Here is a 26,443-nt window from a genome sequence, read left to right on the forward strand (position 1 = left end):
GAATCCATGTTCCTGTGTAGGAAGCTAGTAAACTACCTGGAACATGAGTTCTGTGTGGGCAGCCCTTATGCTGTGTTTGAAACCGGACTCCATGTGAGTCCCAATCCCCACCAGACACCAGAGAATTAACGGGTCAGTGCAGATTTCCTGCTTTTGAAGCCGCGTGTTTGAATAAATCAAACCTCCAATCGTATCTTTTTGATAATTCAACGCACTTCTTCTCCTCTGCTCCTCTTCCTCTCCTCACTACCTCTTCCTCCTCCTGGTGTGTGTGAGTAAGTTGAACACGCGATGAAAGGGTCATGTTGCTGCTGTCAGTTGGAGTGTTTTTCCTCTTTCCCCCCCGCCCCATCTCCGTGGCTGTGGGTTTATTGAGCTTCCAGGCACATCAAATCAATTCTAGATATCTTCTCAGGTTCAGTATACCCCAAACTCAACAACCGTGATGCTGAGTGTGTCGTCATAAAAGTTTGTTGTTCGCATCGCTCGCCGTCTGAAATGTTGGTGGTGAAATTTGCCTTTAACCACAGAAGCGCTGATGGGTTTCACTTGCCAATGGGGAGCGACGCGCACAACTTAACAGTTGCTGTTGTGGTTTGGAGGCATATTAGCTCTCAGTTGGGCCTGTAAAAGCCGATTCTTTATTTTTATCTCACCGAAAAATTGGGGTGACATTATAATTTTTGTTGTTGTTGTTGTTTGTTTGTTCTCAGGATTATTTTTGCCATCATCACCTTCTTATTTGGAGGAAGTAACAGGAAGTGTTTTTAGTTCTTCATGCTCATAACTGGTGCAGTGGTTTCTGGTTTACTTTTATTTGAACTCAAGTCATGTTTGGGAGAGCAGGTCTGGTCACAGTGACACATCCTGCATTCATTTGCTCTTAAAATACTTTTTTTTTAATCATCAGCAGTACTATGGCAACCAAAGTTTTATTCTTTGGTATTTATCTGGGATGACAAAATGGTTTAGCAGTAAATAAATCAGTAAAACATTTTGTATAACTTTAAGACAATTTACATAAATCTATTAGATATAAGTGCGGATATTTAAATGTCCGTGGTTAAGCATTTCATATTTTTTTTTAGATAGGGGAATAAATTAACTATTTAAAATTGTATATTAAAAATAGAAATAATTTTAGACTAATCTAATTTAACTAATGCAGAATTAGCACCACCCAATGAAAAGAACAATAACATTCATGATGTGTTGCAGCACAGGATTGTGAAATATCAAACTAAATTTAAAAATATTATTTTCTTTGGTAAAAAAAATAATCTAAAATTATTATTACTAAATTATAAAAATAATATACAGTAGGAAGGATTTGTGGAAGTTTTCACTGCACACACCAAAACAGGAAGCATGAAATTGCAAAGTGAATAATTTTTTCATATTGCTATTTTAGGATATTTCCAATTGCAATTACTTAATTATATTTCTACTTTAACAGATGACTTCGACATGCATAAATATTTTTGTTTTATTTGGATTGTGGCCCCGATGGCCCTTCCTGCTCTGACCTTTTGTCATTGCATATTGTTTTGGTTTAGCTAAAGTTTGTCACTCTAAAAAAGTTTCTAGTATCAGACTCTTTAAATGTGATTTTTATATATATATATATATATGTGTATATAGTTTTACAAAGCTGTAAAAAAAAATAGTTCGAACATTCTGCATAACTTAAAAAAAAGGCTTAATAAACAGTTGATTTAAGCACTGTTTTGTCTTAGTTGAGCTGAAGAAAATCCCGTAACATCTAATGCAGCTCGATTGCACCAGTGGTGTCATCTGGGGTCACTGCAACGTACAGCTGCATGTCATCAGCATAGCTATGTAAAAAAAAAAGTCATGTTTTGGGATGACATCACCCAATGAGGAGCACACAAAATCGACGGGACCAACAATTGAATCTTGTGGTACTCTGTTTTTTTTGTTAAAGTTATATATTTTGGTCAAAATAATTGTCATTTCAAAGAACTTTGCAGAATATCTTAAATAAAGGTTCTCCGGTTTCTTCTATGCTCTAAACCAAAGATTAGGAGGATGCAGAACTAATGTTAAAGCTCCATGTGAAACCAGCAAAACAAAGTGTTAAGCATCTGCAATTGTTATTAAGCTGCTCAGAAGATTGGCTAATTTATGACGCAATTTTCCCTCCCAAGTAAAATCATTCTTGCAGAAATTTAAACAAAAATTAGTCTGACTCATTGTTTGGATTTTGGTTCTGTGTGCAATTGAATTTCTATCCTGAAGCAGATTAAAACACGACGCTTCCTGGAAACTTGGCAGGTTTCTTTATTCATTGTTATCCAAATCGCCGACTGTTGCTCAGCTGGATGTGTGCTATACATTTGTTTACTACGTTAAGTTAAACAGTAATTCATTTGCAGCTTCTTAAGAATCATTTTCTGGTCACCAGGATATCTGCTGCGTAAACCAGCGCCGTCACTGCGCTGCTGGTTTTTCCAGAACTTCGTGTTGTTTATAAGAGAGCAGCTGCAGTAGACAAAACACTTAATGGCTGATATTAACTGGGGTTCATCGCAGATGTTTGTTCTTATATTCTCATCTTTCTGTCCTCCTTGTTGCTTCTTTCTCAACATACTCAACATAACTCAGCTGAGCTCTGAGAGCCTACTTCCTTATCGTCTTCTGGCTCTGCCTGCAGGTTGAATCAGAGACCAATCAGCAGCCAGCTGGGCTGTCGGCACGGCCAATGACAGCAGGCGGACAGGAGAGAGTAGCAGGGATAGCGACCTTGGAGTTGAGTGGCTTGGTGACCTTGCCAGAGGATTGTTCATTTAAGTGAATCATGGGGTCTGGCTTCCAGTTTATCCTTAACTTTGAGTGTTTTGGCAAAAGTAGGTTCATTAGCTCATATCTTGTTAATGACAAGTACTTTTTTTGTCACTACATTACCTAGTATCACTTAATTGAAAAGCTACTATACTATATTTATGACCTTTATTTAGCTAATTTTACCTGAGTTATATCCTTTTGTCCTTTTAAACCAAGAAAAACTTTTTTTTAATGTGTGTTTTATTAGCTAAAAGTTTATAAAGTTGTTTTTTTTTCTACAAAGCTCTGTAGCATTTGGAATAAAAATGCAAACATGAAACTTTAAAAGCCAACCACAAAGAGTCATTGCAACAAAAGTGTCATCGTTCGTCATCTAATTTTGGAGCGCCGAGATCTTAAAATAACATCCTTCTTCAAAATCAACATATACAGCACGTGACGTTTAGAGTTGTGCAAAAATGCCTCCTGCAGAAACGCTTCATGATCGCACGTTATGCTGACCAATAAAACAATTATGATTTTTTTTACAGAGTAATAGAAAATTATAAAAATGTTAAAGGCAGAGTTTTTTTTAAAATTATTATTTAACAAGCTCACAGTACATGTGACCTATCAGACTGTATGAAATAGATGATTGAAAATTAGCCAAAGAATGATACTTCTGCATTACATGTTTAATCAGAGCGTCAGCTGCTTTGTTGAGTTGTAAAGCTGAGTTGACTAAAATTGTGCGAGTCCCGACGTGCGAAGTGGCGAAAGAGCATGTGAATAAACGTGTGAAATTTGTCCTGCGTGCCAGCGAATGCGACTCTGGACTTTAGCCCTGCTATTCTGAATACAGCTGCCTCCGCCGGTTGTCTGCCTCCGGCGCTTTATTTACACACCCGTCGTCACACTCAGGAAAACAACACAAGCACAAGAAACTCTTTGGGGAAAATAAGAAATCAAAGTGTGTTTTGTAGAACTGTAATGCTTAGATTTAAGTCCGTTTTCACCAGAATCCACTCGGAATATGTGCGTTTTAATACAAAGTCGCGATATGATCCGACAACGCTCCCTGTCCCCGTCGCCCGCAGCCCACTTCCACACATTCACTCTGAACAAACACACAGTTCAGGTTCTGCAGTTCTGCTATGCTGCCCTGCCATTAAGTGGTTGTTCAGCTATGCTATGTGCTGCTTGCTGGGTGAATCAATAGATGTTATTGTAAAGATGCGGGAAGAGATGCTTTTAGAAGCGTGAAAGGAGACGGAGCCAGACTTTATTGCCGGATATATTGGCAGAAAAACTTACAATACCACATTTAATCAGTTTTAGTAACATTGAAAAATGAAGTCGTCTGGATAGTTCAATTTTATTTACGTACAACGAATGTTGTTTCAAAGCATTTACCTAAAAATCATTTCAATTCCATCATACATGCATTCCAATTGAAGGTAGGTTCAGTTTTAAAGTAGTTTAAAATGTTTCTATCTAATGAATTAATAAAAACTGAAGCGAAAACTAAAAAAAAATAAAATAAATCTGGAAAATATAGTGGAAGGAAAAAGTGCTATTTTTGAGGATTTCACCTCAGCTGCACATGATTACAACTTTGTTCCCCAGCCTTCTGGTGGATTTCTACCCTGCTTAGGGATCCAGCTTTGGTTGAATAAGAGAAAAATCCATTTTGTGACTTTTATGCGTCTTTAACGGCGATATCATGGGTGGCAAGTGCCGTATCCACCATCTGTCGCAGAAAACTCCGGTTCTTCTTCCTCTCGTTTCTCTTTATGTGGAGGGTTTGCCTTTACGTCTCGGTGTGTGTGTGTGTGTGTGTGTGTGTGTGTGTGTGTGTGTGTGTGTGTGTGTGTGTGTGTGTGTGTGTGTGTGTGTGTGTGTGTGTGTGTGTGTGTGTGCGTGTGTGTGCGTGTGTGTGTGTGTGTGTGTGTGTGCGTGTGTGTGTGTGTGTGAGAGAGAGCACGCTTTGTTCCTGAACCAGGGAGCGCTTTGAGTCTTGCTTGAGGAGATGAAACGCTGCTTGTGGGATGTTGTTGATATTCTGACCTGTGGAGATGGGGGAGGGAGGGGGGGGATAAGATTGTGGCTTTGCAAAAAAGTCGATTTGCATGAATGTCCAGGTGTGTGTTTTTGTTTGCTAATGATCGAGAACACGGCTTTCCGACTGAAGTGTCAGTTCAAAATAACTTTTTCTCCTTGAACTGAACACATGTAGTAACTTTTAACCCTTTCTTGTCTGTTAAAGTTACTCTCCTCTCTGTTGGTACGTTTCAGTTTTGCAGCTTCCTGCCTGCACACTTTGATTCTTATCACCAAGCAGGAAATTCAGACTCTCAACATTTTTGTGCACACACCGGTTTCTTTACCTTTTTTTTTTTTTTTTTTACCTAACTTCTCTATCTTGATCTTCGCTGCCCAAAAAGACAGTGTGTGAACGTGCGTGTGTTCTCTTTCTCCACTTTATGCTTATTTCCTGAGCGTTTACGACATCTTCACCCCTCTGTTTTTATTCAGGTAGCTGGGATATAGTTTCCCTGTGAGACAGACTCAGAGAGAGACAGTCCTGGACCACACACCCCCAACCCCCTACCCACCCTGCTCCCACAAAGAACATGCATAGCAAAAACCGTAAGTTAAGCTCCTCCTCTCCTCAGCCACCCCCCCACCACCACCACCACCACCCCGAATCCTCCACCCACACACCCCAACAGACTTGTGTGTTTGATTTTCCCCTGCTGTGTCTCGGCGGTCTTTCGCTCCAGCATTCTGATCAGATGTGGGTCAAAACGGGTTCATTATTGTGGGCTCCAGTCTGATTTACATTAGTAAGGTGGCGTTCATCAGATGAGTGTACTTCAGGTAGCGTTGGGCATGTCGTTAATTGGAGCAAAGAGCTGGAAGTTGGTTTGGGAACAGTTGTTTTTTTTTTTTTGTTTGAGGAGAAGCTGAGGCAGAGTTTTGCTATGTGCTTTGTTACAAAACAACCATCTGGTTAGGGAGCAGGAAATGACTTTCAGTGTTATATTCCACTTCTGATTGTCAACAAGCAGAAAAGAAAAAAAAAAAAAAAAGAAGTACTCTGAATGTTCCTACTGACAAAATAGTGCGTGCTTTTAAAACTGTGTTTGTTTTTAGCTCCCTTTGCAAACATGGAGACTGAAATTGTTGCCCATTCGTCTTAGCCAAACAGCTCAGGCTTAATCGGCTGGAACGCAGAGCATCTGTGAACATCGAACCACAGTTTCTCAATTGGACTTTGACTGGGCCATTCTAACGCACGACTATCCCTACACCTTAACGAACTTGAACGCAGCCTTGCCTGTATGTTTAGCGTTGATTTTGTGCTGGAAGGTGATGCTCCACCATGGCGTCAACTCTTGCAGCCTCAGATAAGTTTTCTTCCAAGATTTTCAAGCACTTAGATCCACCGTCACCCGTCTTCCCGTCGGCTTTGGATCGTTTCTTTGTCGGTGGTGAAGAAAAGCGTCGCCACGTAGTTTTTACTTCCCCTGCATTGATTGTGAACTACATCTGTCATGATTTTTTTTTCTCTCTCTTCTTCTTCTTGGCACTGAAAGAGGTAGAAAGGGGGAAGCGGCTGAATACAAATTCATGCCAAAATTTGAAGAATTTTAATAAAAAAAAAAAAAACGATAATTTTTCCTCCGATTTACAAGCAAAGTTTACTCTGCGTACATGTCGATGCAACAGATTGAGGTTTGTAGTTCCAGTGTGACAAAATTTGGGAAAGTTCTTTTGCATGGCTCTGTATGATGAGTGTGTTGTTTCTATTTACATTCCTGTCTTCTGTGTGTGTGGCTTAGCTCATCTTTTACTCTTCCTCGTGGTTAAGGTAACCATTTCTTTTTCTTCTTCTTCTTCTTAGAGAAGCGACACAGCTCCCCGGTCCCCTCCAGGAGCCCTGTGCTTCCCATGAAGCCCAAAGCGCCTGCGGTGGCCTCCGCTGTGGCCCCCAGCCCGGGGGACTCGCTGGCTTTCAGGGTCCCCAAAGACTACCCTCATTCCCGCTTCAGCAAGGCACCGCTTGCCGTCTACCCACCGAAAGGAGCAAGGAACAAGACATGGTTTGTGCATCTTTTCCACTTTTTTAAAACTTCCGCTCGGCTTTTGCAGCTTCCTTCCTTCACAAATTTTCGCAACGTTTTAACGCTGCGTTACTCTCTCCCTCCCCCTCCCACCAGCGTATCGTTGCCAGTCGTGAGCTTGGAGAAGATGCCCTGCCTGACCCGAGCAGACTCGACGTCGCACGTTCGCCTCAACTCCTCGTCCTCCTCCTCTTCGTCCTCATCCACGCTCTCGCCTCTCAAATCTTCCTCCTTCGCCTCGCAGCGCTCCGGCGAAAAGCTCACCAACGGCCGCGGCGGCGGCCCCTCAACGCCGCGCTCCATCACGCCTCCCTCCTCCTCCCTGGACAGGCGTCCGAGCCCGGCCAGATCGCCCCTGAACAGACGAGCGCCATCGACAGCGTCTCCCTCCCCGATGGACAAGAAGCCCTCGCTCTCGCCCTCCCACAGGTCCGTCGCTCTCCCGTCATTGCCGTCGCTTTCGCCTTTGGAGAAGAAGCAGCAGAACGGAACCAAGACCCCCGCCAGGCCGCACAAGAGAGCCTCAGGTGAGTCCGAGTCCAGAGGAACGGACGTTAAGCTGCTTTAATTACAAGCTGTGAAAGTTTCCTTCTGAGTTCTAAAGCAAGATTTCTTTTAATTCATCATTGCTGTGTAAAAATAGAAGAGAAATGCAGCTAATGGCGGTATTGTTTATCGTCTTTGATTTACTGCTGTAAAAGCTGCTTATCTAAAGAATCCCCCCCCTCATCCCACCCACTGTATCTCAACATATTGATCATCTTAATATTCTGCACCACCTCCTCCTTGTTTTTCTCTGGCATATTCACACTTGGCTGAGTTTTTCCTTCCCTGCTCCTCTCTGCTTGTTTTGCTCTTTATCAGGCTGCTCTGTCTAGCCAGTGTAAATTGAGTGTGTTTCTCTCTCTGTGTGTGTGTGTGTGTATAAGAGCACGCGAGTTTGTTTATATCCGCGATGCCCGTTTGCCGCTGCGTAGATTTGACCTGTTGTCCGGTGCAGCAAACGCAGAAAGATTACGAGGATTATAAAACAGGCCAGGACAAGATTACAGCCTTCTCCCAGCAACAGTTTAAGATAACCTGCCGACTGGAGGTTGGAGTTTGCCTTGCCGTTTTGTGCGGAGAGACTCCCTGTGTTTGGGCACGGCTCTCTAGCAGTCAGAAAAGTTTAGTTTTTAAAATCGTCCAGTTAAATTTGATTTGCTTCCAACAAGTACGGCAAAACCTGTCCAGAATCGAATCCGCATTTTTCCAGCGGAGTCCTTCTATATTTTGCAACTACAAACTTGTTCCAGTACTCTCTGTTCAGCTGCTTTACAAATTGTCATTAAGTTTTAATCAAGTCTAGAGAAAACAAAGCTGAAAGATTAGAAGTAATCTGCGTTCTTGTTGGCGGTCCCTGGATTTTGTAAACACTGAAAGCTAAGCCAGGAATGATTTTTCTATCCGTTATATTTAGGTTTTAAGTAATTTTTTATTTTTTTTTTTAATCTTTTCAGCATCTTACTTCTGGCTGCTTTCTAATGTTAACATTGGGGGATGGATTAGCTGGAGTCCCGTCTTGTAACTGTGGAGGGAGCTAAAGTTTAGGGAGATGGTAAAGAGCTCATTCAACATCAACTTGCAGGAATGCAAATGGAAACTTGCAAAAAGCAGGTCAGCAATTATAAAAAGTATCAAAGTTTCCACGAATTACTGACTAGGGTGTAAATAATTTTTGGTGTGCATTTTTTTTTTAATTAAAAAGTAATGGTTAAACATTTTGCAGACTTTTTGGATGAATAAAAAGCATTTTAAATCTAAATCGTCCAGTGTCATGAACAGCGTTGCATTTGAGAGCATCTGCCTCAGACTTGTCGTGAGTTTTTGTGCATTTTTTAAAAGTAGTCCAAAGATGGAACGAGTTTGCAACCCTGCCATCTGCTCTGGAGCCTTGAGAGATGCATTTTGTATTTCAAGAGTCAGAAAAGAATTGAAACATACGAACGGCATTTCCGCTGTTTTCAGAGCAAACGAATTAAACGCTGAAATATCATGCTTTTTTTTTTTCCGTTGGTCAGACCTGGAAATGTTTGCCATTCTGTAAATGCATGTTCTTTGAAGCGCTCTTCTAATGCCTATTGCTAAGTGAACTGTGCTTTTGCAGACAAACAGCAGTAATCTTGTAATTCCTCCATTTGTCGGATTCAAAAATCTCCAACCTGCCACATATTTTATTTCTCCCGTGATCAATGTTTCTTACGTTTGAGTGCTGGATTAGGAGAGTTTACACAGATGAGTTTGGGTGTGTTATAGTCAGTAAATCAAACCTATCAGTGCATCTCTTAACAGTCACGTTGAGTATTTTTCTCCCTTTTTTTTTTTTTTTTTTGTCAGAAAAAGAAATCGCATCTGAACACTTTCGTTGTTTTCTGTCATTCCCTCATGAAGTCTTGTCTAAAACGGATACTTCTTAGGATTTTTTTTTTTTTTTTTTCTGTCAATTTTTGACCAGATTGTATCTTTGAAGTGCCTACATTTGTCATAAGCTGGACTTTTTTCTGTTGGTGTACTGTTTTAGTTTTAGTTAGTTTGTGTTGGTTTTGAAAACCTTCTGATATAGCTAAGCTAACTAAGCTAACAGTTAGATAAAATATGCTTATAAAATAACTGTTGTCTGAGTTTTGTTACTTAGCTGACAAACAGATTAAATAGATTTTAGCTCAGCAAAGAAAGTGAAAACGGCTAAAAGCTAAACTTTACGTTTCCTCTTAAAAATCAGTGCTGCCTCCAGACAACATTGATAAACAACAGAGCTGGCAGGGCTGTCAGTCATCGGGGACTCCTGTCAGCCTGCCAATATTTCTTGCCAGAAGAATTTGTCACAGCACGGATCACTTGTTCATTGGATGTGTTTGATACAGAAAAACACAGGCAGCGATCTTACACAGAATCACAGTAGCTGACTTCTTTAATTACATCTGAACGACTGAAACTCTCAAGGTTGACGCCGAGGAAGAACAAACTGCTTCCTGAAAGCGCCGAATTAGCTCAGGCAGTGGGCCGTAGAGCTTCGTCTTCCATCTAATGAGATTTGATATATTTTAGTGTAATGTGTGGTGTGTGTGTGTGTGTGTGTGTGTTTGTTTTACAGGGAGAGTCTTTGATCCTGACAAGCACTGCGGCGTGCCCGACCCCGAGACTAAACGCTCCTGCACGCGCTCGCTCACCTGCAAGGTAACGCAGTCCGACGTCCCAGCTTTCTCCCGCTCACGCATCCGATTCTGAGAAGAAAAAAAAACAACCTCTAAGATCACCAGTCATCATATCTATAGCTGGGATCTGTCTGTGCTTCCAGTTTCTCCGGTAGCACAGGATAGCTCAGCCGAAGCGTTCCAGGGTCCTCGCTCCTCTTGATGAGTTAATTATAGATGTGAGATGAGGCTGCATCATCGTTTAGCTGTAATGCTCTATTACTGCCCTTTAATTACCTCCACCAAGCTTTACTAATCTTTTCAAACACACTGGTTATTAAGTAATTAGAGATCCATCAAGTGACTGTTTGTGTGTACTTTAAGGAAAAGGAGGGGGAGGGGGGTGGGTAGAAGATGATGGTCAGAATATTTTGTATATTCTTTTTTTTTTTTTCAATTTATTTTTCTGGACATGTGGCGTGATGTGAAACTTGTACATGAGAAGCGTTCACTTCTTTACCAGAGGCGCCAATAAGTGTCGCGCAAAAATTCTATAGGTTTGCTAACTTCCTGCTCGTAATATTATTTAACTTGTTTTTTTTATTTATTTATTTTGTTTTTACGTGCTTGTAAAGATGGATTTGTTCTGATCCGAACAGCACTGCCTTTAAAAACCCGGGCACCTGCAGAGTAGCGATGGAGTCGAACGCACACTCAGGACATTTCCCGTCACGATTTCGACCATTAGGCAGATGCAATTTGCAATTACGTGCCGCATTAAATCTACACCAGCAGCATTAGTCCTGTGCTGTAGACAGACAAGACAGAGGCAGGTAGGATCAATGGTGCTGTTCCAGTTACACCACGCGCTCGTAGCTGCTAAATTCCTTTCGCTGTCAGGACCCAATTATGCAGTGATGAAGAGTTGAGAGAAGCGGCATTGTTTCTTTTCTTTTTTTTTTTTTTCTTCTTCTTCTTTTTCTTCTTTTTTGCGTCAGCTGTGTTCCTCACTGCAGCCTGTGAGACGCTGAACATGATGAACAACCTTTGGCCAGGTAGCCTGGAATCTTTGCCTCTTGTCTAAACATTCAGAGGCCCCAATTAGTCATCCTGGATGTCCGGATGCATTTCTCTGCGGCGGCGGCGGCCTGCTTGTGCTCTTCTGCATCTCTCTTTTTTTTCTTTTGAATGTATGTAAATTAATAGTTCAGCAGCTTCACTTCTTTTTGGAAAGCTGGAGGTATTTTAGTACAGGTGACCTCTGTTTTTTTTTTTTCAGCAAGGGCTGAATCCTGCCAGCTAACAGATCCGCTTTGCGTCATCTCGGTAATTGCGATTAAAAAAAAAAAAAATTAATCTGCAAACAGCCTTATTTTTAAAACATAATCGCTACGCGCCGTACAGTTGAGACCACTCTAAATATAGGGCTGGTGTTGGTGTGTTTAAGTTCTTTTTGTATTCATTTAATTGCAGTAAATCTCTTCAGTTAGCAGCACCGTTTTCTGCGTATTATTGTGATCATAAAATCCCACCCTGCTGCCGTCTCACCTGGTCTCGTCGGAGCAACACCTGGTTCTGTCCTGGCTGTCGTCCTTGACCTCGCATCAGACGAACACGAAGACAAAAAATGCTCCCCAAAGCTCTCCGTCTGTCCTCGCACTCAGATTGATCAAGCCGTCACATTCTTATTATTCTGCAGTCGGGATAGTTGGGAGTGTGATTTATGCACAATTTGAAGATCCTCCCTGACTTTTAGTGTTCTTTTTTTTTTGTTTGTTTGTTTTTTTAAATAAAAAATGGAAAATTCTTCCTTTTCCTAAACTAAAGCAACTCTTTAATCGTGATATTTTGTAATCCCTCTTACAGGTCACGTTGGCTCTAAATTTCTATTCATTTTGGGTAGAAACATTTGGTTTTTATTATGGGACAATTATTCCTTCTGCTTTTAGAGGCTTTTTTTTTACCTCCTACTGTTTTACTCTGATTGTGGCAACCATGGCAACACAGTGTGTTGCCTTGTGCGTGTGTGTTTTGTCTTTTGCAACCCAGTAGCATCTGATTGACATCCCAACAGCTCAATAGTACCATAACCACGAAGTTCAAAACAAGGGTCACGTGACTGTGAGATGCTGTCGGCTTCTAAAGCCGACGTACAAACATATTTTAACAAGTTATGCATTTTTCCTTGAATTGCCGGTTAATGCGGCTGGCACGGGAAGCTGCCTTGTAAAACACACTTAATTCTTCTCCTCGTTCCTCGTTCCGCCACAGACTCACTCCCTAACCCAGCGCCGCGCCGTCCCCGGCCGGAGCCGGCTGTTTGACGTGCTGCTGGCCGAGCACAAGGGGCTGGCGAAGGAGAGGGAGGCTCTGAAGGAGAAGGAGAAGGAGAAGGAAGCGGCGCAGAGAGGGAAGGAAGCGTGCGGCCAGAGCGTCGCGCCTCAAGACTCGGCGAGTCCCAGCAAGCCCCACTGCCCCGGCGAACGGCCGCTGTCCTCGCTGAAGCTGCGGCTCGCAAACGCGCACATACCGAGGTAAAGCCACCAGACGATAATTGATCACCGCCACAGGGAAGGTTAAGCTACGAAACGCAGCTTCTTCACAGTCGGCGTGGATTTACAGATTGATCTGTCTTCCTTCGCTGTCTGGAGTTGAAATCTTTAGCGCTTTTCTCGAAACATGTTGAATTCATTCACTTTGTGATATTCTCCTCTTTGGGCTGAGTGAAGCGCTCCTAAAGTAATAAACACAACCCACACCGGGAGGTTTATTGGCTCCGTCTCTGCTGCTCGTCAGGATGAGCAGATCCCACTCATGTTGCGCAGATTCTCTCTTCCTGCCGGATCTGAACTGAGCTGCTACTGAAAGAGGGAAAAGACGCTGCGTTTCCATGCTTAACCACCAGGGGGTGCTGCAAAACACAAACTTCTGAAGAAGGGAGACGCAAAAATGTGAGAGTGCTCACTCGTTTTCTGTGTTTCCGATGGATTTTCTCCAGAGTTCCAGGCGGCTCCTCCGCCTCCTCCTCCTCCTCCCTCTCCGCCTCCAGTCCTCTGCCTCCAGCGGCGCCTCCTGCCGCGACGCCCGTCCCGGAGCCGACTCCAAGCGGCTGGACGAACGCAGCGGGGGACGGCGGGCGGCTTTCCAGCGACGAGGGAGACGCGGAGACCCCGGATGACGCCGACAGGCCTTCCCTGCACTACTCCAGTCATCATCCACGGCCTTCAGGGGTAAATTTCAAGAGATGTAACGGTGCAGAAATCGAGACTTGTTGCCAAGCTTCTGTTTTTTTATATTTGGTATTTATTTTTAATTATAAAGAAGCAAAAGATTTCGACTTACTTGCAGTGATGATATGTAGCGTCCTTGTGAATTCAGCTTTTTGTCCAACGTTCGCTTCTTCCGTTTCTCCCATTTGATCCCTCGCGTCGCTCTCGTATTTCATCCTTGAATGTCCCTTTTTTTTCCCCTCCCTCTCTTATTTATCCCCGTCTCACTTTCTCTCTCCTTCTCCCCTCAGTTCGCTCTCAAACCAGCTTCTCTTGTGTCTCCCTCCAGTTTTGCGTCTTCAGCAGCCGGCTCGTGGGTCCGGGCTGCTACGTGTTCGACAGGCGGTGGGACAGGATGAGGCTGGCGCTGCAGAGCATGGTGGAGAAACACCTCAACGCGCAGATGTGGAGGCGAGTGTGCACCAACTTTTACGACCCGTTATTAGAACCGGAGTCGGATGTTAAAATTGAGGTGATCGGGGTGTGAAGTGAATCGGAATCTAAAAAAAAAAAAATCTGATGTCGGTTGTCTTCAGGAGAAATGTGATAGACGGTTTTCTCTTAAGAAAAGTTTTGTGCAAGTTGCTCACCACAAGGAGGCTATAGATTTCAAATGTCATGTTTAATTAGTTCGTGGTAATTCTTCTGCATGGCAAAGATTTTCTTTTTATAAGAGTTTTGTTTTGCGTTTTCCAGGAAGGTTCCTCTGGCTGCCGAGAGCCTCCCCTCCAACTCCACGTCCGTCGCCGCCTCGGTTACCGCGCACCAGGCTCCTCCCGCCGCCGTCCTGTCCTCCCCCTCCAACAGCCTCACCTACACCGCCTCGTTCCCACAGTCGGCGTCGGCGGCCGGACCGTTCGGCGTCAGGGTCTCGCCGGGAAAAGCCCGGAACGGCTCGCACAAAGCCGGCTGCTCGCCCAAAGACTCGGACGCCCCGGCGGCGGCGAAAAAGAGAAAGAACTCTTCGCACCCTCCGTCGTCGTCCTCGCCGTCGCCGTTTCAGACGGTGGACGCCCACAGACGGAACGGCAGCAGCTTTCATCAGACGTTTCAGGGCTTCGGGGCGGCCAGGGCGTCGTCGGCCAAAAACAAGGGACCTCGAGCGGGAAGCGGGCTTCTGAGCAGCTCAGACGACTGGCTGTCCAGAGCAGAGCAAAGCCACAACACACACAACTGGTAAGAAAAGACGCCGTTTGTGTTTTCCTGTACTCGCCTCCTCTCGACTTGAGGTGTAGTCCTCGTAGGAGAAAACGTTCAGGCCCGACTAACGTCGCCCGAAACCCACCGAGAGACAAATCTGACAGTTGCAAAAGTTGTTTGACCAAAAAAAAAAAAAAAAAAACATGACTGAAGGTCAAAACTGAGTAACAGTTACAACAATGATGGGAACATCCTGCACACATGCTTGTCTCTTTTCTAAAGATGAATTGGGGTTTAATATTTCAGGATCACAATAAATCCAGGCATGCATCCAAATACGAAAAAACGCTTCAGAAGAAGAAAAATAACATTTCGGTATTCAATCCAATCTGGAAGAAACTCTGAAGGGTTATACATTTGGTTTTTTTTTTGTTTTTTTCAGTTCAACTGTGTGAATTAAATCTGCCAAATGTTTTTAAGCAATTTATTATGGTTTTATTTGATGGAGCTGTGTTTTCCAGAGCGTAATGAATTTTTTTGTTTGGTTTTGTTTTCTGCTTCTAGTCGTGAACTTGGCACCAGCCGTCTAACCTACGCGGCCAGGGAACCGTCCTCGGCCCCCCACCAGCCAATGCCTCAGCCCACAGGACCCTTAGCTTACGCCGGAGGAGCAGAGGGGAGGAAGAGGAGGAGTCCCAGCTCCTACAAAGGGAAATCCAGCAAAGCGAGCCGACCGGGCGGACTGGAGAGCCTCTTTGGGAAGGGAAACGACGGCATGGGGATCTTGGCGTCGGGGCCCGAGTCGCCCAAACAGGTCGGTGGTCTTCAGACTGCGACGCATCGTAGTCGTCGTCGACGCTAAAGCGAAGCTCTGAATGATAATTCTGTGTGTCTCTGCAGGCCAAGTTGAATCACTGACAGGAAGCCGTTGTGCGGACAGAACGTCGGGCCGCTGTCCAGGCCACCACCATTTGTGACCTTTGACTTCACCACTCTTCCAGCGACGGCTTCAGTGTGACACGGTGGAGGTGTGGGGTGGCGGCGTCCTGTCGGGAATCTCCCACGCCTCTCTCTTTGATTGTGGTTTTTACAGAACAAAAAAAAACTTATTATTTGTAAAGGGAATTCTCCGGCGCCGCAGAAGTTTCTGGAGTTTTGTTTCCAGCCCGCTGGGCAAAGAAAGACAACTGTGATTGTTTTTCCAGGACCACCCGACACAACTACTGTGGGACTTTAGCTATGCCACTTTGTTGCTCCCACTGGCCTTTTTTCCTCACTCTGGCTCTTTATGTCTTTTCGTCTGAGACGGCGAGCGTCGGCAGCGAGTTCGGCTGGGTTTTAGCCAGTTCTCTCCCCTGTTCTTTGTCTCCCTGCGCACCCAGCGGCTTTGTCCGTTTCCCTCCGTTTCTGTCCCAGCATGCCTGTGTTCCAAGTGCACTTACTGTCCTGAGTTCCTCGACTGACTCCCCCCTCCTTGGCCTCCCCGCCTTCCGCGTCGGTGCCACGCAGAAGTCCTGCTCGCGCAAAACGGAGGGAAGGAAGCGTTCGTGTTACCAATGATGCCACGTCGGTGCGTTGTATTTCAATACTGGATAAGGTTTGACTTAATTCGCTTTGTTTTTTCTTCTTTCTGATTTTGATGGACTAGCAGTCAAAATGGAATTATTACAGTGGTGTTGGATTGTTTTTTGTTTTTTTTGTATAATAATTTATCTTAAAATAATGTTTGGTATCGAAGTGACCATTAAGGTTTGAGCTACAGAGACTTTTTTTTAGTATAATAAAAACAAAATATATATAGAATTTATATGGCATTTTTGAAGAAATGTTGAAAGTATTATAGTTCATATTTGTACATATCTGTTATTATTTTTGTATTTATTAATTATTCTTCCCTTTTACTAAATGAGGCCAAGAGATATGTTTCCCTTCCTATCTTGGTCTTTGTCTAACAGTAATAAAGAGCTGTTTTTATATATATATATATATATATTTATATATATATATAATTTTGTGTGTTTCAGTAGCAAGTTGATGCCAATAAATGATGCGCACAAAGCCAGGTGTAAACATTTGGCAACTGCTGCTTTTCATGTTTTGTTTTCATCTAGTTGCTTTGCAGGTTGACAACGATAAGTGTTTGGTTTAAGGAGAAGTTAAGTGTTCACTTCTGTTCCATCTGTAAGCACGCTCCTCACCCTCCATCCTTATTAGCACCCTCGTTAAGGCCTTAAAGCGAATTGACAGTCGACTAATTTTTTTTATTTTTTTTTCCATAAATCTCACACTGGAAAATGTAGATGAGAATTTCCTTGGTGAATCGGAAGGAGGGGGAGGGGGAAAATCCTTTTGATCATTTTAAAGTTTAGCCCAGAAGTTTAATTTAGTGATTCACGATTCCGTTCCTTTGGCTAAAAATACGACGCTACTGGTTACCAAGTTTCCATGGCTGCCAATAATATACAATCTGGCTGTTCAGGAGGCAGAGCAGGGCAAAACATTTTTTTTTTTGTCTTACCATTACAAACATAAATAAGTGAAATCTGGCATTAAACAAAGGTTGGCTGTAAGAAAAAGAACCTTCTGGCTAACAGTCAGTACGGTAGAGGGTTTATCATGCTGTGGGCCTGTTCTCATTCCCGGTGCAGAGGATTTTGAAACCTCTCCAATCTTGTGAAGTGTTGTAAAAAAAAAGAAAAAGAAAAAGAACACTAAAAGACTGTCCTATTTATTTTAATAATGTTTCTGCATTATTACCAGGAGTGCCAATGAGTGTGATGGGTGTTTGTTAATAATGCTAAGTTTCAGGTGTTGTTTATGATCATGCAAGCTACACAATAAGCATAAGCAGTATCGATTTCTAAGCGTGGTCCGGTCCAACATTCACTCAAACGCCACTTGTCTGTTTCAGATCCTTCACCAAGTTCCTAATCAGGAGCTTTTCACATATAAACTTTCCCCAAGCTCAATAATTTACAAAGGTAATGCACCATTTCATCTATTGAGCTAATAGGTACTCAGTATTTTTATTTTTTATTTTTTGTTGAGCCTTATTTTTCCCCCCTCCCAAAGTTGTAAAGTGCGTTTTTTTTTTTTGTTTTTTTTTTTTATCTTTCTTTATCTTCTGCAACCCGTCGGCCTTGTCTCGGTGCGGTCATGTGGGTTGCGGTGAAACGTCGAGTCAAAACTGGGTCAGAAATGCTCTCGCTTACTTTCGGCGAGGTACAGTTTTCTTCCTGCGGCGGCCGAGCGATCGGGCCGCTGCACTGGAAGTGCAGCAGTGGCCGTTCCTGTGAGTCACTTTCCTTTTTAAATATGCATCGCGTCCGCGTCGTCTGCTGGCAAATCTCAACGGCCAGAGAAAGTGTTGAAGCGTCGAGTTTTGAATGAGTTCTGTCGGATCTTTAGCGGCATCTTTTGTAAATGTGGAGAGAAAACGTTAGAATACTGAAATGACTTAACTTATGGAGCAATATGTCTTTCTTTCTTTCTTTCTTTCTTTTTTTTTCAGTGCACCACCCAAACATGTGGACTCCCTGATAATATAGAAGTCACTGAAAACCTGTCGTTGAACCGTACAGTGGCGTAGCAGTCCTCTAAACCTGCCATTCGGCAGCTTTCTGCGACAACTCAACTTTGTGTTTAAGCACGAATTGCACATAATTGGTTGTTTCTGATTCATGCCTCTGTTCCCAAGTACTAAAAAGTGCTTCCTCCGATGACACTTTTATCGATCGGTGTGTGAGAATTGCCTGCAGCACCCTCCGCAGTTGTTGTCACCTCTTGTAAAAAAAAAAAAAACATGTGAAAAGCCATAAAATCCGTTAGATTTTTTCTTGCAGTGGCGTAACCTGGCACTGAGAAGCACAGAGAGTCCCTCTGGAGAAGATATACGGGCCCCCACAGCATGACAGATCCTCCATCATGCTTAACAATTAGTGTGAGGTGCTTTTTTTTCCCCCCCACATATCCATCGCTGTGTATTCTGAAACGTTTTGCAATTCCAGATCACCTCTTTCGTTAGGATGTATACACACTGTGCCCATTTCCTTTGGATGCTCTGTTAAGTCAGGTAGATATCCATTTCTCTTCACAATTTGAAATATTTCTGCAAACTTCCTCCTCTAAAATACAGTAGTGTCATGCTGTCAGCCTGGTTTTCTTTGGGGGTTTTTTGTTTTGTTTTGTTTTTTTATATCAGGAAGTTGTAAATTAAATTCTGATGGCTTCAACCAGTACCCTGAAACTGACCTCTTTTTTTGTTTTTGTTTTTAAAAAACAAAAACAAGACTTATGGCCAAATCAACACAAATAGCCGTCGTCAGAAAAGGGTTTTGCATTCACCTTAACTTGTGGTGCCAATAATTTTCGAGTGTGCTGAAAGTGCTTGGACCAGTTGAGTAAACCCATTCAGTGTTGTGCTTGTTTCTGTTTAGATACTCACGGTTTCTTTGGGTACATCTCAAGTCTCCCATGCTTGGGAGAACAATGGCTAAGTTACAGCGGCTAAGTAGCCATTTCTTCCTGTTTCCTCGCAGCTAAAATTAAGTAAAAAGCTTTTATCTAGTGTAAAATTGTCAATTTTTAATTTTTTTTCCACTTTCTCAAATTGACTAACATTAAAAAGGGATCTGAAAGTGTTTCTAGGATTTACAGCAAAATAATTCTGTTTATTTTTTTATCTGTCGTCCAAAACACCCCAAAAACCAGCACACCGTTGTATTCCGATCCACCTGTGGTGAATGTTGAATGTCCAGGGGAAAGAAATGCCTTGTAAGATTTTGTTGGTTTATGAAATCTTGATGCAGTTTTTTTTTTTTTTTTTTTGACAAACCAATGTAATAAATACTGTAAAAAATGTCTTATATTCAAGCTTTTATTAAAAGATTGAAAGAGGAGATGGTGGTATTTGTAAATCAAATATGCAGCATTGAAATTCTATTGAGCTGCTGCTGAATGTTTTTATTATTATTATTATTGCATAGCATACTTGTCAATGCATTGATTTGTTGAATGTTTGAAAGTTTACAGTGTAAATATAAAACTGAAACTCTTCCTACTTCCTTTCAGGACTATTTCTGATGATGTGCTGATGTTTTCTTTTTAATATGAAATCAGAATTAACTTCCTAATATCCTTCTTATTCTAGTAAGATGCTAGTGATCAAATTTGATAAATATATACTTGAGGCTACTGGTAAGTACCTGCTAATACACCCTTGCTTGCTAAAAAGAGTATATTGGCAGCTACATTAACAAGAACATTGCTTATAGAGGGGGAAAAATAGCGAGCTAGCTCTCTTTTTTTGCATCTGCCATGGTTTAGTTAGCTAGCTAGAAAAAATAGCTAGGCAGAAAAAACTAGCTACCTAGCTCACTTTTTTGCATCTGCCAAAGTTTTAGTTAGCTAGCTAGAAAAACTAGCTAGCTCTCTGTTTTTGCATCTGCCATGCTTTAAGTAGTTAGCTAGCTAGCTGGCTCTCTTTTTTTTGTATCTGCCATGGCTTCAGTAGTTAGCTAACTAGAAAAACTAGCTAGCTAGCTAGAAAAAAAAACTACCTAGCTCTCTTTTTTCCATATGCCATGGTTTAAGTAGTTAGCTAGAAAAATTTGGTAGGAAGCTAGAAAAAACTAACTAGCTAGCTCTCTCCTTTTTTTGCATCTGCCATGTTTTAAGCAGTTAGCTTGCTAGAAAAACTAGCTCACCAGCTGGGAAAAAAACTAGCTAGCTAGTTCTCTTTTATTTGCACCTGTCATAATTTCAGTACAAATTTATTGCCAGTTGGCTAGCTAGACAATGTTTGTCTTCACCATTGGATAACTTCTTTGCCTACCCATAAAATGCTACAATCACTGCAACAAAAGCTTGGCAATAAGGAAGTTGAGGCTTCATTCATTTATTTATTTAGCTTTACATTTCTGACGTGATGGGGGTATTAAATTTCATTTGTGACAGTTTTAAAAAAAATCTTAAAATTGAATTGGTAAAACCTGCAGAAGGGTCTGAATAAACGTGGCTAAAAAAAAATAAAAAAACACGCACAAAATAAAATCCCAATAAATTAAACTCACGTTTGGGTTTTAAAGTGAAACAATTCGGTAAGGACTCACCAGGATGTAAACCTATCCATACCTAGGCTGTTAATCTTTGTTGACTAATGCAATTGTTTAGCATGAAATGCAGCGTCTGAGGCTTCACCGCTGGTTCTGACCACATCCTCCATTAACAGAAAAGGCGTCTTCTGAAGTTGGAAATAAGATCTCAGGGCCGGGACTCAGAAGCTTCCCCTATACTCAGCAGGACGGCTACAGGCCTAATTTAAAGGCAGATAGCACAAAAGCACTGCTGTTGTTTTTTACCTGATTTTTTTTTGTTTGTTTTCTGCTCTTTGCTCTCACTTGACTAATGGATTCAGTCAAATCACTAATGGCCATAAGCAAAGTAAACCACAAGCAAATGTGCATGTACATAATTACTCCGTCCTTTAAGCAAAGTTGTGAAGGCGCACATTGCGATTTACTCTGCTCTTTTCCAAAATTTTGAAAGTATGATACACCTCATGCTTTATTTATTTCCCACCCTTAAAATATTTAGTTTTTGTCCAAATAAACAACCAACTCAAATTTGTCATTTTACACTACTTTCCCAACACAATAAAACAGGAACTCCCTGTTCTCACACTACACTATACTACACTACTCAGCCAAATTGTTAATGAGCCTTCAAAAAGACATTACCACAAAATAGCGTGTTGCACTTCTTTGGCAAAACTAAAACTGAAAAAAAAAAAAAACTTTTCTTGCAACACAGTTTGCGTTTACCATTTCTTTTACAGGAATTCAGAAAACAACTTTCATATGTCTCACTTGTGTCATCACTCCAGGCAGGGTTTCTCAGTTTAATCTCATCTTTACATACTTGAAGATATTTCAAACTTCATTTAAACATTTCATTTACAGTACTTACTGAATGTTTTCAAAAATGTACAATTTCAAACCATATCAGAGGTTGAATTAGATTCTGTTTTAAATTGCAATAAATTCAAATGTTACGTTTAGAGTGAAATATCCTTGTAAAAACTTTTTTTTAGATGTTCTGCTGCCTCTTGTTGGTTTTCAGACATTATCACCTTATTAAGATCCACAGTGTTTTGCTCGTACCAGCAGAAATAATGTTTTAACACGTTTTCCCACTTCATTAGTGGTTTTCCTCTGGTGAGTCGGTCGATTTCTGCTGCAGTTTATTTGCTGTCCGATAAGAAACTTGCGCAACGTCATAACTGCTGACTAATGATGGAATGTCGCTTCTGCTTTCTGTGCCCAAACAGTAATGTGCTGTGGATTCCAGTAAAAGTTGTGCTGTTGTGTCTAAAAGCAAAACCTTAGAAATGGCTCCGTTTTAGTCGTGGACGTTGTAAAGAAGGGCCGCCTCATGGATCAGACTTGTTTTTCCCAAAACAACCAACAGATGCTTGATTACATGTAGATTGTGGAAGTTAGAGGTAAAGTCAACACTCAAGCTTTTTATGCTCCTAAAGAGTTTTCCCAAACATTTTTTTTTTCTTGTATGGCAAGGCATAAAAGCAAAGCATCCACCGGCTCCCATAGTGCATCCTGGCACTATGTGTTCTCCCAGGTAAGTAGCATCTGACTATCATAGCCCAGGCTACCTTCATGCATTGCCACCTTCATGGGTTGCCATGTCTCGGGTGATAGAAGTTGGAACTGAGTCTAAAATGTCTTTGTGTTTTACAGGATGACAGCAGACCGCCGGTGGCAGCTCTTCATACAGTCGTTTACGTTTGAGGTTTGTTTGACCACGTGCACCGTCTCGTACAAATTAGCCCGACTCGCAACCAAACACAGCATTTTCTGTTCAAATTCAAAACGATTATTTATCTTACGGATACCTAAAATATGAAAGCGTACGATCAAGATTTTCTTTTAAATCTGAAATAAAAGTATCCAACTTATTTTTACAGTGTAAAAAAGAAAGCTAGTTACTGTTAGAAGTGTTGGGTTCATTGATACTGCAGGTACACAGGGGTCTTTTTCATTTATTCATTTCAAACAAGAAAAAAAAACAATCAAAAAACATGAAAAACATGTGCATACATAACCAAGAACAAAAATCATTTGTTTTCTACTACTTTTCTGTTTGAAAGGAGTAAGAAAAAGTGAGCACTTCCTATGAAGAACCTCTGTTATTTATATAAGGAGCAGCGGAGACGTCACACTGTGTATTGGAAATGCGTATTCTGTTTTTTTTTTTTTTTATGATTTTAGCACAAACAACATGGTCACCTCTGGTGACATTTTAAGCTGTACTCCTAATATAACGTGCATTTAGCACATAATATTAGCAATTAGCATATTAGCAATGTAAGCGATAGGAACTGTTAAAAGTGGGAGAGCCTGTCACTTTGGCACACGTGTGTTATAATCATTTGTGCTTTAGGGAGGTTTCACAAAAAATAAACTGTTAGAGGTCGAAAATGAGACTGAGGCTTAACTTTACTTTTTCGTGAGTGTTTTAGAGTAAAGTGTAGTCAAATTTGAAAGTAAAAAGCGCTTTCAAGGTATTATTATTATTATTTATTATCTGGTCGGGTCTGGCAGTAGTACGGCCCGCTGGAGCTGACCGGCGCTCGGGCAGCGGTGGCCGGAGAGAGTCAATAAATGCCTCTCGGCTGCCGCGTATTTCCTGGAAGTCACTGGATCCAATTAGATTTGTTTGGAGCGCGACATCCAGCAGCAGGACTCCTCCACCTGCAGCTCTCCTCTCTCTATGCGCTTTCTCACATTAATGGGGCCGAGATGTCACAAAGCAAAACGCACCATCTGACAACATTGACACCTTGTGGCCATTTGTTTCCAACACGACCCCAGGCAAAAGAGAAAAAAAAAAAGAGAGAGAGAAAAACACCTCATCATCAGCCACATATCAGATCAGACACGGTCGGGGGTTTTGTCGGTGGGGGAGAACTGTGATGCATAACAAACGAGCCCAAAAGTAAGGAAGTGCTCTTATTAAGTCGTCATTTATTCAGACACTCCTACTGGGACGAATAATTACAGCGCAGGCAGTCCTCTGCTTAACTAAAGCAGTTTTCCAAAACCCTCTGAGAGAGGACAGCGAATTTGTTCAGATAAAATAAACAAAAACAAAGTTTTAACAATATAATAACATTTAATCCGGTTTTCTCTTATTTCTTTATGCTTCAGATCATCTGGCAATTGATTGAATAGGTTTGTTTTCAAATGAAAACTTCATTTATTAAGAGAACAAAGTTATCAAAACCAAAAAAAGAAAAAAGAAAAAAGGAATGCCTCCTTCAACTTAATAACCGCTTGTCCCACCTTTGGCAGCAACAGGTGAGTTTGAGTTTGAAAAAAATCAAACTCAGTCTTTTATATCTCTAGAGGAATTTTGGCCCACTTGTGTTTGCAGGATTGTGTGCTGAATATATGACGTGTGGCCTGTTTAAGGTTATATCTCAGCACTTTAGTGTATGCTTTGATTAGGCCACTTGTAAGCCTTTTTCTTCCTTTCTTTCTTTTCTTTTTTTTTTCCTTCATCTGAACTTGATCATCCATGTCTTGAAGCATTAAAGGAGCTCTGGGTAACCACACCACCACCATTTTGTTTTGGTCTTCTACTATTCCAGACACAACAGGATCCATATCTTCTCAAAACAAAAAAAAAGGTTCAATTTAGTTTCGTAGGTACATGTAAAGGTTTTAGACGTCATCAAGATGTTTTTCTATTCTTTTTTTTTTTTCTCCCGAAGCACTTTTTAAAAAATTTTTATTTGGAACTCTCCCAGTCTCTTTCTCGTAGTCGAACAGTGAACTCTGACATTGACAGAAACGTGTGAGCCTTCCAGGGAGTCGCACGTTGTCCCGAGTTACTTCCTGACTCTTTTGATGAGTCATTGTTGCACTCTTACATACTGTTGTCTCACTTGAGTACCAAAGCCCTTGCAGACTCGCAGATGTAAAATTATTTTGAGTCGGAGCGTGTTGCGCCAACGCTCAAGTTTTCAGAGGTCGGCCATCAAGCGGTAACCTGACAGTAATCAGGATCGTGTCCAGCCGGTAAAACTTATTTTCTAACCCCCAAAAATCTAAGTGCAACCTGCATTGAAAGAATTTACTACAATCATAATAAATGATTGTAGTAACATGTGGTGTATGTTTCACTTGGAAGACCAAGTTAACAAGTCTGTACTACCCTTTCTCTCATGGAGGCTTGTTTGGGTTGCCATGGAAAACCTTAAAACCATTTTTGTCTTCAGATGTTTTTTTTTGTTCCCCTGTTGCATCTCACTGAGTGTTGCACTTGCGTTTCTTACTGTTGCTTACACGAATAACGTCTGATGTGGTTGAGAAAGCAGCTTGTTAAGCTGGATGTTGATCATTTCTTTACCAATAAACAAATTACTATCAGAAACTCCTCCGTCAGAGGGCAGACGATAAGTTCAGCATTCCAGAAAACAGCTTTCTGGGTAGCATACAAGTTTGTTAAAGATACAGAAAATATATATTTTTAAAAATTATACAGCTGATATATAGAGTTAAGGAATAAGAATGTGTCCATCCTCACCAGTCACTCTCAGCCTGTAGTTGTAATCAAACTATTTAAATAACAATAAATGCATGAAATATATTGCAAAGTGGTTTAAACTCTGCGTGAAGATAAAATGTCTCAGTTCAGTCGGCCACATCAGTGAATGCCGAGAAGTTTCTCAGCTTCTCCCCCCCCCTCCCTCTATTGCAAACAGCATTCTTATGATAATGGAATAATGCTGCTCCTTAGTTAATTGTGTATAGGCGATAGTGGTGGGCACCTATTGTTGCTGGCTCACATGGAGCTAAAGGAAAAAGCTGGAGGGGATTATCTCCTTTATGGAACTTCTCAAATTCCTCCCCAACTCATAACTTATTCAGTGTGTTAAATGTTTGTCTTTATGTGATTTGCAGAACATGTTGACGGGTCTATTGGTTGGATCTGTCTGTTTTTATTAAGAGATTAAGCGATTTTTATGTAAAAGTTGCCTCTCTTGCAGGCAAAACCAAACACGTTTACAAGTAGCTTAGCTTTCCAGAACAAAGCTAGAAAAATGTACAGCTGGTTTATGACATAATGTTTGTTTTAACGCGTTCAAAACATAATCCGTTAAAGAAAACAGGACACCAACTGGGCATTTGTTGGATGCTTGTTGATTGAAATCAATCTTTAACATGCAGTTTAATTAGCTTATGTTTGCTACAGCAGAATGTTTTTTCCCCCCTACTTAAATATGTACAGACACGTTCAGCTTGTAATCCTTTTTAAAAGATAACAGATAAAATGATAAAATTGAATAACTTTTGTCGTGTTCCCTTTTTTTTTTTTTTTTTTAAAGGATCCTTCACTGCACTTAGGCATGTTCAAAAGTGTCAAATCACTTCATTTGGATTGTAGAGAGGGGGGAAAAAACAAACCTCACTGATTGAATTCAAAAGTCTTACTAATTTTTGGGTAAATAAACAGTTTTCAATATTGTGCCCCAGGTGAGATATTAATGATATTCTGGGTACAATTGGAAGGAGATACTGGGATCTGGGAATGAGGCCACACTGAACCTTACCTCGTTCCAGGTGCAAATTGGAAACCAGTTGAATTTGTGTTTTTTTTTCTTTTTTTCTACTAAACAATAAGGCTATCGCACCAACTTTTGCATGATGCAAGTGACTAAAATGAACACGAAGACCCTGCTTCCAAGATAAATTTCTCCTTTGGGAGACTAATGAAATTATCTTATCTTATCTTATGAAGCAACTAACAGCTCACTCTGCAGTCAGCTGCTTAGATTACTTGACGACATTTTTTTTTTTTTTTTTTTTAATCAACTCTAGCAGCTCTGAAACATATTTTGTGACCCATTTTTTTCCATGACTACAAGTTC

General features: G+C 41.4%; 1 protein-coding gene across 3 annotated transcripts in view; it reads left to right on the forward strand.

The window, feature by feature from the left end:
- atxn7l1 (ataxin 7 like 1) overlaps positions 1 to 19,391 on the forward strand; it is a 34,158-nt gene extending 14,767 nt beyond the window's left edge. The window contains exons 1-10 of one of the 3 annotated variants that reach the window (XM_088002925.1): positions 650 to 5,433; positions 6,692 to 6,890; positions 7,008 to 7,438; positions 10,045 to 10,127; positions 12,356 to 12,618; positions 13,083 to 13,314; positions 13,643 to 13,768; positions 14,054 to 14,529; positions 15,058 to 15,307; positions 15,394 to 19,391. In XM_088002925.1, coding sequence (XP_087859051.1) covers positions 5,418 to 5,433; positions 6,692 to 6,890; positions 7,008 to 7,438; positions 10,045 to 10,127; positions 12,356 to 12,618; positions 13,083 to 13,314; positions 13,643 to 13,768; positions 14,054 to 14,529; positions 15,058 to 15,307; positions 15,394 to 15,411 — 2,094 coding nt within the window. In that variant the 5' untranslated portion in view covers positions 650 to 5,417 and the 3' untranslated portion in view covers positions 15,412 to 19,391. Of the gene's footprint in view, positions 1 to 649; positions 5,434 to 6,691; positions 6,891 to 7,007; positions 7,439 to 10,044; positions 10,128 to 12,355; positions 12,619 to 13,082; positions 13,315 to 13,642; positions 13,769 to 14,053; positions 14,530 to 15,057; positions 15,312 to 15,393 lie in introns of those variants that run through there. The other 2 variants (XM_088002923.1, XM_088002924.1) reach the window with 2 other exon arrangements.
- Positions 19,392 to 26,443: the final 7,052 nt, after the last annotated feature.

The sequence above is a fragment of the Poecilia mexicana genome, unplaced genomic scaffold (assembly GCF_051168715.1).
Source record: "Poecilia mexicana isolate PSO_F unplaced genomic scaffold, ASM5116871v1 scaffold_23, whole genome shotgun sequence".
NCBI lineage: Eukaryota > Metazoa > Chordata > Actinopteri > Cyprinodontiformes > Poeciliidae > Poecilia > Poecilia mexicana.